The 19,371-nt window shown below is 38.7% G+C and overlaps 1 protein-coding gene across 1 annotated transcript in view; it reads right to left on the bottom strand.

The window, feature by feature from the left end:
• The window catches only part of GARRE1 (granule associated Rac and RHOG effector 1), a 61,296-nt gene that overhangs the window by 21,431 nt on the left and 20,494 nt on the right, over positions 1 to 19,371 (bottom strand). Inside the window, exons 2-3 of the mRNA XM_075101386.1 lie at positions 8,865 to 10,201; positions 426 to 632 (exon numbers count right to left, since the gene is read on the bottom strand). Of these exons, the coding sequence (XP_074957487.1) occupies positions 426 to 632; positions 8,865 to 9,359 (702 nt within the window). The 5' untranslated portion in view covers positions 9,360 to 10,201. The remainder of the gene's footprint in view (positions 1 to 425; positions 633 to 8,864; positions 10,202 to 19,371) is intronic.

The raw sequence follows: 19,371 nt of genomic DNA, 5'->3' as shown, positions 1-19,371 counted from the left end.
AATTGACATTATCTAAATTATTTTTCGTCAAGATTTTGCTCTGGTTTTGCAGACTTGCATGTGGTTTTGGTTTTTTTTCCAAATTCCCTCTGTCTGCCAAGCCACATTTGAACATTGTTAATTCATTACTAATAACAAAAAGCTGTTTCCACTGTTTGTGCACTCTTTATGTATAATCATATCACAAATAAAACTTTACACAGGGCAAAGATAGTATAATCAGTATACAGGTAAAACAAACATTAGCATCTGAAACTACCTGCACCACGTTCCCCCCTTCAAATATATATACAATTATAATAATCCAAATATACAATTAGGGGTTTTCCTCCTTTATTAGGGCATCCAGCCTGAATTTAGGTTTCACTAAATAAAACTGCCGTTTCACTAAATATAATTTCACTACAGCAAGATGACCTCTGTACCTCTGCTGCTCCTCTCCATGATCTTATTGCATCTTCTAGCTCATTTGTGGGGCTTAAATTTGAGGCTCCAGCCCCACTAACATTCTTTCTCTCGTGAGCTACAGCTTCGGCAAAGCAAGAGTGCGCCACTGGCTGCACCTTCTGCAAAGCTTGTGACAGGAACTGAAAGTGGACCTGCATCACCGTCAAGAAACATCGTCCAAGCACCTGCGGGAGAAGAAACAAACCAGTTTCAAGCAAATGGAAGAGTTCACAGAAGTTTTCCGTCTTCGTTTTTGTCAGTGTTTGGTGCAAGGTAATAAGTTAAACTCAGCTCTTTTTTCATTGTAGTAATGCACTCAGTGAGTGAGCATTGATCTCTATGAATTAAGGGGAGATCACACCGATCCCATGTCATTTTACTCCTGCACTCAAGTTATGGTTATCTGCAGAATGAAAAGTTTGTTAAGTTACTTAGCAATATCAAGCACATGAAACAATACAAAAATGGGAGTGGCATATCTATCATCACAAGGACAAAGTCAACAGCAAAATACATTTGCACACAGACGTAGCTGAATTCCTGCTAAAAAATCCAAACCAACAAAAAAATCTGAATAATTTTAAAACATTATCATAAAAAACCAGAAAAGTTTAATCCAGCAGTTTATCTTCCAAGCAGAGCAATAACCAGTAATAAGCATGAAAAACATTTTGCCACGTAATAAAGTGGCAACACAGTGCCGTTTTTAGAATATAATAGTGACTGCAGAATGCATGCACAAAGTTGCAGCCCTGTTGTTTGCATTGTCTGACAGGAACTGCTAACACTGGCACAAATCTTCTCTTCAGAATATTTCACTGAAATGGGTCTTGTAATACTCACTCGGACAGCCCGAGGAAAGGCAGGGAAGCAAAGGGCTGCCAGTCCCTCCCCATACTCACTAAGCTGAGGGCAGCACCAGCATCGTGCTGGGGAAGGGGTGCCCACCCCTGCCAGCCAGAGCTGGGCTCCGCATCCCTTACCTCTGTCCCTTGCGTGTTTCCATCCCCCATTTATCTCCCCCTCTCATACCCATGCTAATGAGAATTATGACTGAAGACAGGCATGTGCCTCAGATACTACAAGCAAAACAAAACAGATCACACAAACTGAGTATTTAGGTGCAGGCACCACCACATGTGGAAGAACAGACAGGAGTGCAACCATCCAGAAGGACAACCTGGAGGAGCAAAAAGCACAAGCAGGAGTGTTCCATCTACCTTCAGGGCCACGCTCTCCTAAGCAGACGAAAGCTTACAACAAAGCATAATAAGAATACAGCAGAGAAGCAAGTATTTTCCAAATTACAGCAGAAGATATTTAAAAGCTATTTGAAGTGTTTTGTTTCTTCTACTATTTGTCACACAAAGTGGTTTAAAATGTATATTTGACTTTGATTTATTAAAAAAGACTCAACTTGAATTCCATTTTAGGAATAATTCATAAAATACACAGATAATGTACAAAGCCATCGTGCCTTGGAGCAAATAAATCATCTGGCTTATTTTCAGCTACATTCTTCTGGAATAAAAATATTCAGACACAATGATCTTACTGGCAAGACTCTGTAGTCACACGAACAGTTATATGCATTAACTATCTACTTCAGAAGAACCAGTGGTGGCAATGCTTTTTTCCATTGCATCCGGACTCCTTTTGACATTCCATTCTGGTTCAATCACTTCCCTTCTTTGTACAAGGCATAAAATTAAACATTTTTGGTACTTTGACTAACCTCTGAAAGTGGACTTTCCCTTATTAAAAAGGCAATCAACAAATGATAACATTAAAGAAACTCCAACTTTCCTGGCTACAAGATTAGAAAGATTTATAAGAAAACTGTAGGAAAAGACAACTGGAGGTTTGAGTATTTCTGTGTACAAAAAATGCAGTTCTCAGGGGAAGAAGAAACTAGGACTCATTAGGAATTTCTAGCCGATTAAATGTCAAAGAATATTTAAGGTACAGAGGTTGAAGTTTCCCCTGCCTGGGAATAATGCTCAAAATAAACAAATGATTTAGTCTTGAAGTGGCAGCACACAGCATTCCTAGTATAACTTACAATGTTAAACAGTAAAGATGAATAAGAACATCTGCTTTACTGAATTTCTATTTTGTTTGAAAAATAATCTATTTCCTCAGAAATGGGTAAGGATGGTTTTAACTGCTTAAGTAAAATCCAAGTGGTGGAGGATTTTTGCACTGTTAAGCACTCACTGCAGATGCGAAACTCACTTTGCTTTAAAGTTCACTTCTTGAGGATTTTCTTCCAAAGAGCTGAATCTGTCTGAACTGGGGCAAAGAAGTACGACTGACACCAGTTTATGATATACAGCCAGGGCTGGCCAGCAGTTACCAAAGTGTGTAAAGCAATATACTAAATCTCTGTTGTGACATCTGCAGACCAATATTAGAATATTGGGGTGGGGGTGGGGGGTGGGGACTTAGAGACCTCTTTCAAGTTTATTTTCCCCACTTTTCCATGCAGAAGTGTTTGACTGTCCTGCTTTAGACCATAATAAGAACAAAGTAAAACCTAGAGACTATGTAGTAATCAAAGATGAACTGGAATCATCACAGGTGTCAAATAGTACGCTTTTCTTAGTAGAGGTGGTATTTTCTTAAATCATTTCTTAGAATCATTTATATTGCATATACAATGAGGTCTTCAGCTTGCAAACTTTTCGTCCCAAGAAATACAGCTTTTGCACCTTGACCTTCCTAACATGTTACCAGATTGGACGGCTATCTCAGCAGCTGAATAACCTTACCTAAAGGAAGCTGTCTTCCTGTTTAGGCAGTTGGAAGCAATGGGACTTTTTGGGAGGTCCAACTTCAGACTTTCTTGTCTCTGAAACAGGTGATGAGTTTAATCAAACTCTGTCCCATATTATCCTCCTAATGGGGGCACACAGTCAACTTTGGAATATTTTGCTAGACAAAGTGCACACATAAAATTGCCACATTTCATTGCTATGGTGATGCCATGCAAATTCCCTGGCAAGCAAATCCTATACAACAGGTTCTTTAAAACAGAACACCACCACTAATAAAGTCAGCAAATAACAGTCAGTGTCAGCCTTCCAAACTTGATACAAACACTGACTTGCAGTTCCAAGTACCTTCTTAATGTAGTAGGGTTTTTTGGTGTGTGTGGTTATTTTTGTTTTTTTTTATTTCCCTAAACAAACAAAACCAAAACACTGCAACACGCTTATTCAGTGGTTTCCTACAACCCTCATTTCCCTTAGAAGAGTTCTTAATGGCTTTGGTAATGGTAAGCCCTGTGCACAACCTGTCTACACACTGAAGAGACCAGGCTAAAATAGCAATATAATGAAGTTAAGAATGAGGTATGACTCAAACTGGTGTAGCAGGTTATGAGATAACCCCCTTTCACAAATGTCACTGAAAGTGGGCAGAGTATTACTCATTTTTACTACATAGCAATGCCCTGCAGTTTGTAAGAGTGATCTCGTGACCAAAACAGTTCCAAGGGAAAACATGATCCTGCTCATTTTGGGGAGGGGGGGGAGAGTTACCTACAAAATAAGCCAGATTCCAGCAGATGTTGCACTTCACATCTACAGTATTAGGAGACACAGGCAACCCAACACTCATTTCTGCTAACAGGCAACCTAAAAGGCCAGTAGTGATGACTGGATATTGACAACTACTAAAATGTTAACTGTAATTTAGCAAAAAAGCATTTAAGTCTTAAGCATTTTAAAAATAAAAAGCAGCAATTCAAATGTAATACAAAATATTTCTGAAGACAATGCTAGCAGATCTGAGAGCAGACCATTAGATTATAGACCAAGACAAGAGTACAATGTCATTCCAGCAAGCCATAGCATTTTCTTCTGATTTGAAACAGCTTTTTGCTACTAACAATTCCTCAACTGGGAAAAGTCTGAAGCCAATTCCTGCAACTCACAGGAGAGAGAAGAATTTTAAAAAAAAGTTTTACAAAGTTGGCTAAGGAAAGCCTACACTTTATATTTACTCAGACATTTTTGTCCTGCAAGCTTATTGTTAAAAAAAAAATCTTCAGTTATTTTATACACAGAAAAGCCAAAAGTTATCTCCATTTAATACAAAACAGAGCGTCCCAGTAAATACCTTGTGCCCATTCATGCTCCCCTTTGTTTTTTTTTAAGGAAGGCAACATGTACATCTCTGTCATTACTACCACTTTTAAGACAATGCGCAAGCTCCATGTAACTAAAATAAGATTCATTCTTTGTATTTTGCAGTATTGAGGCTGCTGCAAAGCTTCACAAAAGATGAGGAAATATACAAACTTTTTTCCAGTCTATTTTTTTCCCCCCACAGGATTTCCTTTAACGCTTTTATGAACAGAAGTACAGCTTTACTGCATTCTTCCAGCTTACACAACTTCAACAACAGACCTGGAAAACTTAGTGTAAAACACTTATTTCCCCTGATTTCCAAGCTGTTCCTCACCCATACAGGCACAAAACACCCAAGAATTCAAAGTTTTTTGAAAGGGTGAAAGGCAGAAAATAAAAATCAGCATTTGCAATTCTGAAATTAAGACGCCTTGGGAAACTCCATCTGTCACCAACACTTTGATCAAGAGAAGTCACCTTCTTATGCATCTTGGCAGACAGCTCTGAACTAGCAAGCTCTGTTCTGCTAAAAAAAAAAACCAAAACAATAAATAAATTACAAACCTCACCCACTGCTGCTATACAGTCCAGGTTGCAAAACCTTTTTTAGTCCCGATCTAAGTAGTGCATGTTTATCAAAACTTGAAATTTTCTTGATATTGCCTTCGCTGAAGGCTAGAGCCCACTACACTAGTTAAAAATGTGTGGCACCTCAGAAAAGCTATAGCACTCTCATAAATTTCCGAAGCCAAACCTGCTCTGCTTCTATTTCTCATTCCTCCTCAATACAGCCTTTGTTGAGGCAGGCTTAGAAAAGTATGTTTTCCTTTGCTGGGCTCATGCACAGAAAAGGCCTCGCTCATGTCCTCCTCATGAATTTGGGGTTCTGTCCTCCCATCCCACCATGAATTACAAGTGAAGTAAGAGCCTCTGGCACACCTCTTCATAGAATACTGCTGAGCTGCCACTCAGAGCTATAAGTTCTTTCAGTCATCTACTAGAGAAGCTGCAAAAGTAACTTCAGATATTACCATATTTCCCAAGGGAAAAATTGCACAGCCTCTCATACTCTTTTCCCCTCACTTCCCCTGGTCAGTGAACTCTGATGAAGTCAGGCAAGCCCTTTATATTTTACTGCGTCCATTGAGCTTTTTAATCCTGCTGGCAGTTTTACGAAATGTTAACTCTTCTATAGATCGGGGGGGGGGGGGGGGGAATCCCCAAACCACACTTTTTTTGATTAAAAGTAACTCGTTTTCAAGTCACAGAAAAGCAGAGTAGTAGAGGCTCTCAAAAAGTCATCCTACAGTCGCAAGAAAGGACCAATTTCACCTGGGTCAGTTTTGCTAGATGCAGGTTTAACCTGTTCTGTAAGTTCTTTACGATGGAGGCTCCGTACCCTTTGTAGCAACCTACGTCAGTGCTTCACTAACATTTCAAAGTATTTCCACAACATCTAATATGAATCCTTCCTTCTGAAATTTAAGTTCATTACTTCTTGCTCCACCTTACGCAGACATGAAGAACAGAACATTGCCATGTCTTCTGGCAGCTTCTTACATACCTGAACAATTCTGATTTTCCTTCTTAGTCTTCTCTTCTGTAGAGCCTGTCTTTTCAATTTGTCCTCTGAGGTCTTATTTCCTGGATGTCTGATTACTCTTGCTACTCTCCTCGGGTGTCTCTCCAGTTGCTCACTATTTCTCTAAGTGCAAGAGTAGTGGTGTATGGGTGCACTGTTGTGTTTAAGGCCATAATAACCAAGTGAAGAGAGTTGAATGCTTATTTCATGGTTCTCTGAGGTTATAGTCGTGTTAAATGCATGACAACTGCCTCTTTGCACAATAGCAACAACACTGATTTATTATTTGCAACTGCACAACACTGACTCCTACTCAACATACGACTACCACAAGCCCTAGAACTGTTCTTCAGAACTGCTGCCCAGTGGGCTCCACTTGGGAGGCTGAAAATGTCTATTTAAATACTGTGACATTCAGTTTCCCCCTCTGAATTCCATCCCAACTGGAAAACTCATCTGTTTAACTCAGGCTTATTTTTAACTCAGCACATCTTCCAGCATACTTTTATCATGTACTTTCAAGTTGCCTACAAACTTAAATATATTCTCTATACTGTCCTCTGCCAAGGTCCATTTTGACAGTGAGCAACTGATAACTGCTTCTGGGCACAATCGTCCAACTAGCTTGCCCATATACTTAAGTTATTGAAACCATGCTCCCTGGCTGACTTATAAAACAGCTATATGAGTCAGTGTCAAATCCTTCAATTTAGCGGGTTCTTAAGCAAAAGCAGAATGCAATACTTGTCTCATTACACAAAAGTACCCATAAATCTCATGTATTGACTTTTTTTAAAGCTACGTACAAGATGCAGTTTTAGTTAGGAAAAGGTATAAGACAAGTATGATGACACATGTTCAATTTCCACAAGATATGCCTAAAAAAACCCCAAGCAATCCAGCTGTTTTGCCTGCATTCTCTTTACATTTCTTCCTACCATAGAGCTGCCTGGTGAAGAGCATGCTGCAGGTGCACACGAAGCTCAGGAACAAGGGTTAGGTCTATACAGGTAAAGCAGGGACCAAAGCAAGTTTCTCTGTGTTTCCTTTAAGCTGGCAGGACATGCAGCTGACTTATGCAAACAACACTTTGCTTTTGCTCATGAACTCCACTCCTTGCTGAAAAAGCACTCTCCCCACACAGCATGTGAGGCAGGGTATGAATTAGCACCTAGAATTGCTTGACGAGGTTATAAAAGCAGTACACAGACGGTTGCCAACAATTTGCAAGACAGAGTTTCAAAGTCCACAAAAAACCCCTACAAGGCAGGTAGTGCTTCGTATGTTTTTGCCTTTTTTTTTTTTTTTAATTAAGAAAAGTCTTTCAGCACAGATATTATCAAGGTCTTTAATTTCATAAACTTGCACTAAGTTTTAAATTTTTTAAAAAAATATTTTTCTTCCTACAGCCTTAGCTAAACATAGTGATGTTATTAGTTTATTTTCAAAAATACCAGTCTGCAGAAGACATTTATGAAAAATATATAGCCAATCCTACTTCATTATATATATTAAGCATACAATACCAAGGTCAGTCATATTTCTCACTACAATTATGTACTAAAAATAGCACTCACTTAACTACCTCATCCATAAATGTACAGTTACAGAAAGAAGATAACGCTTGATAAGCATGTGTGCATAACATTCATCCTTACAAAGTTACCTGAAATCTAAATCAAAAATAAGTTTTCCACTCAGGATGGAATTCTGTAGGAATAACTTTGCAAAGACTGCTATAAAGAAATACGTCAAAACATGAGGAGCTACTTAAAACACCAGGGATTCATATGTGACTATTCACTTAACACTGCCTGTTATGTAATTAAGACATTTACTACAGGAGAAATACCCAGAAACACCCAGCCAGGCATGATGAGAGTTGGGGATCCTCTCAACTTCAAAACCTCTGAATTCTGACTGGTGGGCACTTGCTGCCAGCCTACTGAAATTATAGCAAAGTCAAAGTCATGACAGATGTTTACAGCACCAATCTCTCATGCAGAGTCATTTCCTTTTAAGTACAACAGCTCAAAAAGGACATGTGATAAAACATGATTTTACACAAATCTCAATTCATTAGTCAACTAATGTGCAGTTTTATACACTGATGACAACACACCACTCCCAAGCATTCAGGTTTCCATCAAAATAGATAATACTAAGGAAAGTATAGGTTAATTTAGAATATGATGGCTTAACATCTTTAGAAATATTAGCTAACATAGAATAGCAAATGGCTTAAAACTTTGAGTTGGTCTGGAGGGGCAGGGTGTTAGGTTTTTTTGGTTTGCATTACTATTATTTTTAAACTAAGCATGGTTTTCCTAAAGAATAAAGAGGTTGTTGGATTGCTGGTTCTAAGTTTAAACCATATAGAAGTTTACCATTTAGAATTATATAGGTAGTACAGTTCAATTATAACTCATCTTATTTCATGAAATCTTTAAATAGAGTACAAGTTCTTATACAAAAATACCTACTAAATACCTAATTCAACATAGTTGGAAGTCAGGCACTGCAAATGACTTAATACTTTCAAGAAAACAGAAATGAAGGGTTTCTCTTTTTACCAGTATTGCCCACAAATACAAAGCAAGGCAGAGAGAACTTTTGGTGTAGAAGTGATTTTGAAGAGAAGTCCAGTCAAGAAGGAATGATACACATTTGCATGCAAAACAATATCCCCCGAGGCAACTTACCTCAATGTCTTGTAGGCTGAACTCTTTTTGATCTTTAAAGTTTGCAGCTCCTGCGCTCAGTTCCATCAGCATTTTTGCTATTTCTGGTTTTATTGCTGCTGTGAGTCGACTCGCTGCTTCCATGACATGTTCCTGCACGTCTTTCAGTTGCATAGCTGCCTTAGAATAGTGCGAGTTCCTAAATACACTGCTGAAAAGGTCTGTAAGGAAAGTGCTTGTACGGCAAAACACATTGAGTGCATCCAGGTATTTGGAGATTCCCTGCTGGATGTCTGCGATCGGAGTAGTGTGGGACACAGGGTGGTTGCAGCTGCCCGCAGCAGCTGAGGAGACCAAAGGGGATGCTGGGGTTGTAGATGCCAGCGGTGCGCTCAGGGTCCTGCCTAGCTCAGGCATTTGATACTGCTGGTGTTGCTGCACTTTTTGCTTGGACCCGCCAAGCAAAAAGCGCCGCTTATAGTCCATTTTGCTTTCTTGTGCACTACAGCAATACATAAGTGAATGTTTGTTCAAAGATTTCTTGGATTAACAATCACTTGTCAAATTCCTTCCTCAAATATATAGCTATGTACAGTAACAGTGGAGGACTGTGTACATAGGTTTCACAAAAGGCATTTCAAAAACGCAAGCGTCTGTATAATCTGTATCAGCAGTGAGAAAGGCAGCAGATTTGCTGACTTTGTATTTTCAGTGTTCAGTGCAGCCCTGCTGCAATTATAAACTGTACTCAAAAAGCAAGCCGAAGTATCTCAGTAATGCTCTGTCTCTTGTTTAGATTCCACTCCGCACACAGAAAAGCAACACTGGAGCAGATAAGTTAACGCCTACTATTTCTTCATGAGCATATTATTGTCACTTGCTGTTAAGTCTACAAAAGTTATTTTTGTCAATGCAAATAATAGTTTTAGAAGCAGTACCTTAATACAATTTTCCCATTAGTAATATCAGGAAAAGTGGAGCAAACCACTGATCAACAGCGATTGTAAAAGCAGTGCAGAGGCTCCTTCCTTGAAAAAGCAAATCCTTATCTCAGCAGATCAAGTATCTTCAAATGCCTTGACAGATCCAGTCTGCCAAATTAGTTTACTTGTAGTGTCTCCTCTTAATACTGGAGAGGGAAAAAAAGATCTGGACTCTGTTTACACAAGACTTTGCAAGTATAAGCTATTAAAAATTAGAGTATTTATTATTGCAAGCCTTCTTCCCCTTTCCTTGTTTGTGAGGTAGTTATTTCCGTTGTAACGTTAAGAAGTGGTGCTTCCAGACTGCATTTGCCCTCAGTTGTAGACTCGGAACAAAAATGCACAAATGTATTTGTAAGGCCTCTAGGTCATTTCCTGTGAAGGGGAAAAAAAAAAGTTTAAAATGTTATGGAACAATGAGAAGGTCTAAGATTTTAACTCCTGCAGTATCCTGGTATACTTCTCTAGGCATACGTTGTCAAAAATACACAAGATCAAAAGGAAGGGAGAGTTGCACTGACAGTTTAGAAGGCAGTTACAAGTTGGTGTCATCCTGTTATTAAACTCTACACTGCTGAATATTTTCTTATTAATTCTCCCATCCTAGACTTTCAAACATAGGACTATAGTTAATCCCCAGTGCAGTCCTTTTACAGTTAAGAACAGCGGAAGGCTATTAATGCAGAGCTCAGGGGGAGTTAATCACATTTTCTAACCTCAGCCTTTTAAAACTATTTAAGAATAACATAAATGAAGCCTTTTTTCACACACCATAATTTATTGCAGAAATTTGAGACTCCCATTTGTTTTAATAATTTACTAAATCAACAGATACAGGTCCTTAATTTTTTTTCCAGTACAGCAGCAGATAAATCTATCTATATCCTAACTGAGATTAGCTGAAAAATACAACATACACGTTCCATTTCAGATGACGGACAGCATCTATCATATGCAAAGTATTATATAATGCAGAATTGCCTAACAGACTGGCCTAAATAACACTCTTGCCAGACATGAAAGTAGGGAGGAAATACAGCTTCTAGTACCGCCTTGCTCCTACTAGCAAAGTCTGGTGCAGCTGGAGAGCCAAGAGCGCTTTCTTGAAGGCGTTGGTAGAAAGGGGAACAGGGCCCGAGCAGTAAGAAAGGGTCAGTTTGCAGGAGGAGACGTTCAAGGCCAGGCTGGAGGAACTGGAACTTTGGGAAAAGGGCATGAAGATTATTTATCCCTTAGCCTTAGCCAAACACAGCTCTTAACTGGCCAGGGCTTGGCATCTCATCATCATGTTTACAGGTTGGAGTCATGTATCCATACAATGGTCACAGTTATCCTAGGAGATCATTTACATATATTTATATACACATTTTATACAAAAACATGCACACCCATGTATATTTATGCACACATGTGTGATGGGGGAGGTGTTATGCACTATGAATTTATAGCTTGTTAATTAATCCCAACTCAATCGTCTTCCTTACTTCCTTGCCAGGGCAAGAACTGCATTGACCTAAAGACCTCCTCCCCCACCAGCTATGCTAGGATGGGAAAGCCCATGCTAGTGTCCTGAACAGGTAACTTTCTACAGTGTTCCTCACTTGCAAAGAAAAACGTTCTAGTTCTTGAGACTGCAAAAGGCACTGATTAACAGTGTCAGGACATTATCAGAAGGGAAGTATAATGTAGAGTAATAAAATTTGTTCAATCAGTTTATCTAGTCCTGGCTATTAGTCACCCTTCAGGCCACTCTCTCCTCTCCTATGCATGCATGTAACTTGATTTGATCAAATAAGGACACTCTTCTCCCTGTTGCAGCAATTGCAACATACAAGGCTAATATACAGTAATTAATAATAGGTTTTTTTCCACTGAACACTTGAAAGAATAATCCAGATCTAACAGGAAGGAGTCCTTTAATTCAACAAGAAAATGTTCCTTTAGCTATTATAGCTGAGATATAAAACCTGTGCTGTCAGGATGACTGGGGAATAAAGATTTTTGTCTATGGTCAAAATTTCTTATATCCACCTATCTGAAGAAACAAGATAGCAATTCATTCACCTAATGTGTTTTGACACATACATATGATACAAAAATCCCACAGATAAAGAAGTAGGCAAGACATAGCAGGACAAAACAACATATAGAGCCAGATAGTCTCACACCCACTAAAACAACAGACGCACAAGTTTTTCAGGAACTCATTGCTGCAGATGGTTCTGCTTCTGAGGTCTAGAGTAAATATTCTTTTGTATTACCACTTTTTAAAACATGATAAAGAGATAAAACACAGCAGAAATTCTCATACACATTTCAGCATCCCTTATGAAAGTACTCTAAGCTGATTACTTTTTCCTAACTACTTTGTACTTCTCTCAATAGTCATACTGAATGTATCAAAATGCAATAAACCTATTAAAAAAGGAATTTTGTAGGACGTCTTGATATCATATACATAGCTGAAAACATTTTTCTCCTTGCTTTACAAGCTATGGTGCCTTACAGTGGAAAGCACGATTAAACTGGTTTTCTTGACTGCATATAAATGTAAACGGAACAAAAGAGTTGGTTAAATTTATATGCATTATAAGTAAATTGGTGATTATTTTCCCTCAGTAGACATGAATTTCACATTGCAGAGGAACTTAAGAAGTGATCATGAAACATCTAAATGTTAATTAGCGCCAAAAGTAGAAAAAGCTAAGAAGGGGTTTTCAAGCTATACAGCACTGAATTAGACAAGCATTAGAGACGCACTACAATTTGGTGGTTCTGACTACACGCTGAGCTTTCAGGATCAAACTAGGACACTGAACTGATCATTTGAAATGGTCTGATACTTAGCCAATACATAAAACTGCTACATCCTAAAAGAACATAAATGCAATTAATAGAAAAAGTGGTGTTTTCATATTTTCTACAGCTATGAACAAACATCATATATCATTGTTTTACTTCTAGAAAATTTCATGGTCAAACCTGCAGGTATTTATTCAATTCTTCAATATTCCCTTGTAATAAAATCAACAGAAAAGCTTAAAAGAGGACAGCTTATATCTTCGACATCTAAACACATTTATTTAGAAAGAGGAAAGCTACAGTGCTCAACACTAGGCGTGTGCATAACACTACGTCTTATACTTTCTGTAATGAGATCTCCAACATGCTACGTACAAAATAAACATTCTTCCTTTTGAATCTTTTCCTGAAAAAGTGAAGCAGAGAATGTTCCCACGCTCTCCCCTCCCTTCCCCAATGCTACGGTTCCCCTACTGCTCTTGGTACACGGACTGGAAGTAGGGGCTCCATATTGTAACTATACGAACTTTATGTCAATCTAACCCTTGGCATATTTCATTCTAGTGATACAGGAACAGCATATTAGCAGTCCAAAATATAAACCTTAAGCTTGTACTTCATTTTGCAGAAAACTGAAATATTCACAGAAATCAAATCTAGAAAGTATCAGAAGTTAGCATGCCACAAATAATTTTATTCCTTCCTTTATGTAATCAAGACCAAAACAGTGTTAATATACTATTAAACATTATAAATTGAATACATAATATTAAAACTCCACACTGAACACTATCCTGCTGAAAGCTGTAAAATGCTACTGAAAAAGCTCACCACATTGTTTATGTTCTTGCTTTAAGGAGTTAATGCTATCGTTAAGGAACTGCTACTAGTTTGAACTGTCTGAACTTCCACAAAGAACCAAGCAGACATCTGCAGGAGTTGCTCTAAAAATGGCCACATTTGCATAGAGGAAACAGAAATTGCATGAAAATGAGTGCATATGCAAATTGAGTTCACTATTCTTTTTTTAAATGTAACATCCAAAATTTTTTGCTTAGGTACTTCCCAGAAAAATCAAAAGTATTTTCTCCAATGTCATTGATTGCAAGAGACACATTAACAGGGAAGACTTTCAGACAAATGGAATTTGGCACCTCGAAGTTTCTGTTTTGGACCAGCAACAAGGGGTCTAACTCCCCATCTGTCCCATTTGGGATTACTGTGCTAGAAAAGGAGGCAACTTTTTTCCCTGAATCAACACAGGAAATTCAGCAGAGGAAGTAGTGAGTAAAATGCACAAGTCTATCACTAGTCAGTTTAGTTACACAATTACCCGTATTGTCAACTTCCTTTCAGCCAACTTCATTTACCATCTACATGAATGCCTTGAAGGCCATACTGGTTAAAAATTATTTTTTAAAAAAATTTCATTCTTTAAAGACTGCTTGCAAAGGTGTTCTTTATGAACTCTGTTGTCCCTTCAGTGAATGTGCAATGTAACATGAGTAAGACGATCCAAAATACCTGAGCTAAATTTTTTTGAAAGTAACACTTCCAGATACTGTAAGTTAGTTTTAATTTTATGAGAGAGATTCCAAATCTCAGGATAAACTTAACATCACAAGCACCATTCATGTAAAACAATCAAACATGAAAGCAACTAAAACTCAATATTCAAAAAAAGTAACTCCAAAAGAAAAAGCCCAGAACAGTCAGATTGCTTACTAGGGAAAAGCCTGAACAAACAAAGCCTACTGCAAGGCCAAAAGGTCAGCAAGCTGCTAGAGCCAAGGGCCTCCTGTTGAGAAAACACCAATTCCCTCTCACATTTAGTTACACAAGTCTTGTGCAAATCCAAAAGTTACTCCACTATGAAAGGCATAATTCCACCTTCAAATTCTGCTGTCACCAATGTGTACATCAGATCCGTCACCTGGCCAGGCCACCCAAAGTCCAAACATGGATACCTGAAAAAACTAAAAAAATCCCAAATGGTCTTTGTCATCTGAATGGCAAACTGGGAGCAGACAATAGGAAGGATGGAAGAGACAACAGCAAGGGATTCTGGAGAAGGCACTGAGAGGCCCAACTACAAAAAGGTTTCAAACTAGTAGTCTACACAGAAGCACAGACACAGTACTTCAACAGGAGAAATGGAAAGTTAATCCCAGGTAGACGCCTTGTAGACTGTACCAGCATGCTCAAGGCACAAATGAACCATACCAAAACTTCCCTGGAGGGAAGAGCCACAGGCTGTGTGCAGTGTAAGAGGTTATTTCTTGCTTCTCCTTTTAGATAGGCTACTAATTGTAGGTAAGAATACAAGTGTACTAAGACAAATGGTGGAAACTCTTTCCTCCAAACAAAGTTTTCAGGATCCTTGTAAATAAACAGGTTAAGAAAAAGTCAAGTAGTCCTAACTGGTTTTGGAGGGGGATTTTAAGACAGACATCAACATAGTATTCTACAGATTTTTAAATGGGAGTTGATTCATTTTACACTATCCCAAACTAAAGATGGATTACATCTACAGCTACAGAATGTGTTTAACATATCCATTCAAAAATACTAGAAACTGGAACCCACATACCAAAGACTCAATATAAAGACTATTAGAATTTCAATAACATATTTCATAACCTGAGAAATTAAATTGACTTCAACATCTCCACCACTCTCAATTAATACAAATCTATTAATATGAAAATTGTCGTAAGAATGACAACTGCATAATATATTCAATCCATGCATAAAAGGAAATGCATAGAATTAAATGTGGGGGCTTTTAAAATTTGTTTTTATTTTTAAACAGTCTTGGACATAAAACTTTTCAGAATAATACAGAGCTGAAACTATATTTTGAAAATTGAACTTTTCAGTCAACAAGAACAGCCATCTCCAAGTAATGCTGACTGGCAGAAAATATGCATTAATCTCTGACATCAACTAAGTTATTTTGCACCTGTAATTTCATACCAACACATCATAAATACTTAAAGCATGCAAATACTTTTATAGGGGTTGACAAGTATCATCTTCACCACCAATGCAATCAAGGCTTACAGCTTCTCAGGACTTGCTCCATGCAGCTGTCAGGATGCAGGCACATGACAAAAGCCCCAGCAGCCCGTGAGCACCAGCAGGGAGGACACGCACATCCTGGTAGCTCAGCCTATTGGTAGGCAACACACGTCACCAAATCCCGATTGCTTTTGGTCAGGTGCCCACACTTAGGCTACAAAGCCAGAAAGGAAAACTAATCTCACTTTTCAAGGCCGATAGCCTTTCTAACAGGGTGGGCTGCAGCACTTGAAGACCCGGGCACCTCCCATATGGCTTCCCCCCCATCCAAATTGTGAAATCTCCTCTTAGAGGAGGAGAGGGGGAGAAAGGGAAAGAGACAGAAATAGCCTATTATACCAATATCATTTTAGTTCTTGTTAGCTCATGAATTGCTTATTGGGATTCCTTTTTGGCTGCTTGCCCAGAACAGTTGGAGAACCAAAACAAAAAAAAAAGTAGGCAAGCCAACCCTCAGTGAACCCATGAAGTGCTTGTTGGAAGCATCGCCCTTCCAGGGTCTCCCCTTCCTAATACCAGGTCACTAGATGCCCTAGCCAGCCCTCCTGACTACTCCAGGGTTGGACTGGTGTCAGCTGCCACAGTGTCAAAACCAATTCAGTGTCTTCCCTCCCACCAGTTGGGGACCATACTCCACAGGGACTATGAAGTTTCCGTAGTTTAACTAGAATCAACTGGAGCATCCTGTTTAAATGTATACAAATCTAAACAGACCAACTTATTAACACAAAAATTGATCTCATTTACTAGTGAAGCAACTACAAACAGAAGCTTGGAGATCTGTTAAACTTAAGTGGAAGGCTCCAGCAACTTGGTTTTATTAACTCAAAGACCAGTTTTAACTGATGAAATATTTACCTTCTACAGACAGTCTGAACTAATTTATTATGTCTTTGTCTAGAGCTATTTTCCCCTTCAAAATGACTCTCCTTAAAAGAAAGCTACTAACTTATTTGTGCTGATTTACATCTTTCACACTTATATTGAAAAATCCTCTAGAGGCACATCTATGCTAGATGCCCTAAATGGCAAGCAAAGGTAAAAATACCCCATCCCTTCCCCCCCAAAAAAAAAATCAAATCACCAAAGACTGTCATGAAAACCACTCGGAAACAGAGAACTGGAAAAGGCTGAAGAACAACAAATTTTTTGAGCTAGGCAAAGACTGAGGGTCTTGGCTGCCCAGCACTATACCACCTTGCTTCCAACCCTTAAGCCTCCAGAAACAAATCCACAGCCCTGAACTGTGTAATTACACTCCCTATAAAATACACAGCGAAGGTAGGTATTTCTGAATCAGATTCAGAGTTGTCAGTATACTGAGCTGGACTGTTCCAGGGCAGAGCCTCCAGTGTGTCAAGAGGCTTCTTACATTTTGTTTGAAGTAAAACGTGTAACACACCGAATAGCACAAACTGAAGTCTCAGCAATAAGGTATGAAAGCAAAAGAAAAAGCTGATGAAAGGAATGTGTTAAACCAGACCTTCTTTCGGACTTGGGTGCCTCTCTGAACGTCAAAAATAGATGCCTGTGTCAGATCAGGATCACTGTTTCAATCCTCTCTTGGCAATAGGTACTTACGTTATCTATTTTGAAAGCAGGACCAGTTCCCTTTTGAAAGGGAACTGTGGGTACAGAAGAGAAGGAAAATAAAATCATGTCTCTTCTTTTGATACAGTAGCCTAACAAAGCAGTTGCACACAGCATGAGAAATTCCCATGCAATGTGGCTGTCAGCAGAGCAGACTCAATACTCCATCTCTCATCTCCCAAAAGGGTGCACTTAACATCAGCCACAAGCACACTCTCTCCTGCTCTCTCAGAGCTGTGTAATGTGCTAAGATGAAGAAAAGGCTCATGGGACCACAGCAAGAGCAAGCATGGACAGCACAAACTTTCTGTAGAAAAGGCACAGCTCTGCCTTCCAGAATAGATCACCTACAGAATTCTTTGGTTCTGGCCAGTACCTGCAGGACTGCTTGGGAAGAGACGCCTGCTCACACTGAAAGCCTGCTGCTTGCAACCAGCCATGAGAAAAAAATACACTTTTCTTCACAACAAAGTGAAGAATTGAAGGCCATGGTTTCAAGGAAGGGATGGAGAGCTGACAATACCTAGAAAAGTCTTGAGAATTAATTAATATTATTCCTATAAAAGGCCTTTTTCAGCCACATATTTCACTTCTTGCTGAAGGAAAGGCAGGAAGAAAAGGCTGAACCAGAGTACTATTCAATTAAAGCACATCTAGAATAAGAATATTACTTGGTCGTGTTTGTGTATCATGGCCAAGTTATGGACATTGAGGTAATTCCCTCCCACCCTCCCCCTGCCAAGTCTTCCCTTGCAAACCCACCCAGCACATCCTATCTGCACTTAAAGTCTTTCTAAGCTACGGCAGAAGCCACCTATGTTAGACTATTCCTCTTCACCCTGTCACTCCTGATTACAGTTTCACTTCTAAATATTAATCTAGACTCATTGTGCTTACTGTATTTCCTTGTTAAAACTTAACAGGGAAAACAGCATTAAGAAAACAAAATAGAATTGTTTCTCAGTTCTGTAATGATAACTACAAACATCACAATTTCCCATGTTTCTGCAGAAGACCACCATTCATGTGGGAGGGAATATGATACAACAAAAAATAACAAAAAACCCACCAAAAATCCCTACAATCCTATAATCTCATAGTAGACATCTTAAACCTGGAAGCAGTTTAATCTTTGGGCTCACTTCAGCAATGGACTTAAGCATAGGATTAGTTCCAGTAAAGTTAGTAGTCTCTCTCACATACTCAAGTACCTTGTTATATACCATGTTAAATCATGAACTGCAGCTTTCCAGCATAAGCAAATGCCATATGTATTTTTATAGTATCATTCACTGGGAAGAGAGGTTTTTAATACACATTGTAAAATGCATGCTAAAAGTTTCTACTAAAACTTGTTAAAGAGGTTTAGGAAATCGCCTTGAAGAGCTTAGTTACTGTCGAGTCAGTTTACATCAAGAAATCAAGCAGAGGGCTCTGTGTAAATCTTTATTCCTACTGGCCTAAAATTATTTGTCCATGGACCCAAATACTGCATAAAAAGCTTCTGCACCTAGAAAAATGGGAATAATTCCTACCCTTTGGCAAAGTACTTAGAGAAATAATTGAAAGATGTTCTATAAATGCTACCTTCAATACCTCTTCTTTCAGGAGTCAGGTTCTTCTGAGGAACTTTTCATTGCCCCAGACAAATCATACCTTAAACAAGATTTGGAAAGGCAGGTGGGAGTAAAAACCCAAGTCAAAAAGTACAGCGTTTAGGCATTATGTACTACGTGCACTACTATACATATAGGTATATACACACACAAAGAATGGCATAACTTTACAGGACTGAGGAACTAAAATAACAGACTAGATTTATTATGGACAAATTTATCAACTCATGTATGAGAAAAACAATCCTAGCCTCACATACAAAATTATGGGCTCTGGCCTGATCACTACCACTTAGGAAGATGATCTCAGTGTTACAACGGGCTGCATTCGCTAAAATGTCAGCCTAATGCTGAATGGTAGAGTCAGAAGAGTAAATCTTATGTTACAAATTATTAGTGAATGAATTTGGAAGGGAGAGGCAGCAACGGGAAAGTCAGAAACATTATGCCACTACA

This window comes from Phalacrocorax aristotelis, chromosome 8 (genome assembly GCF_949628215.1).
Source record: "Phalacrocorax aristotelis chromosome 8, bGulAri2.1, whole genome shotgun sequence".
NCBI classification, from domain to species: Eukaryota; Metazoa; Chordata; class Aves; order Suliformes; family Phalacrocoracidae; genus Phalacrocorax; species Phalacrocorax aristotelis.
This window is presented reverse-complemented; position numbering and strand designations above follow the sequence as displayed.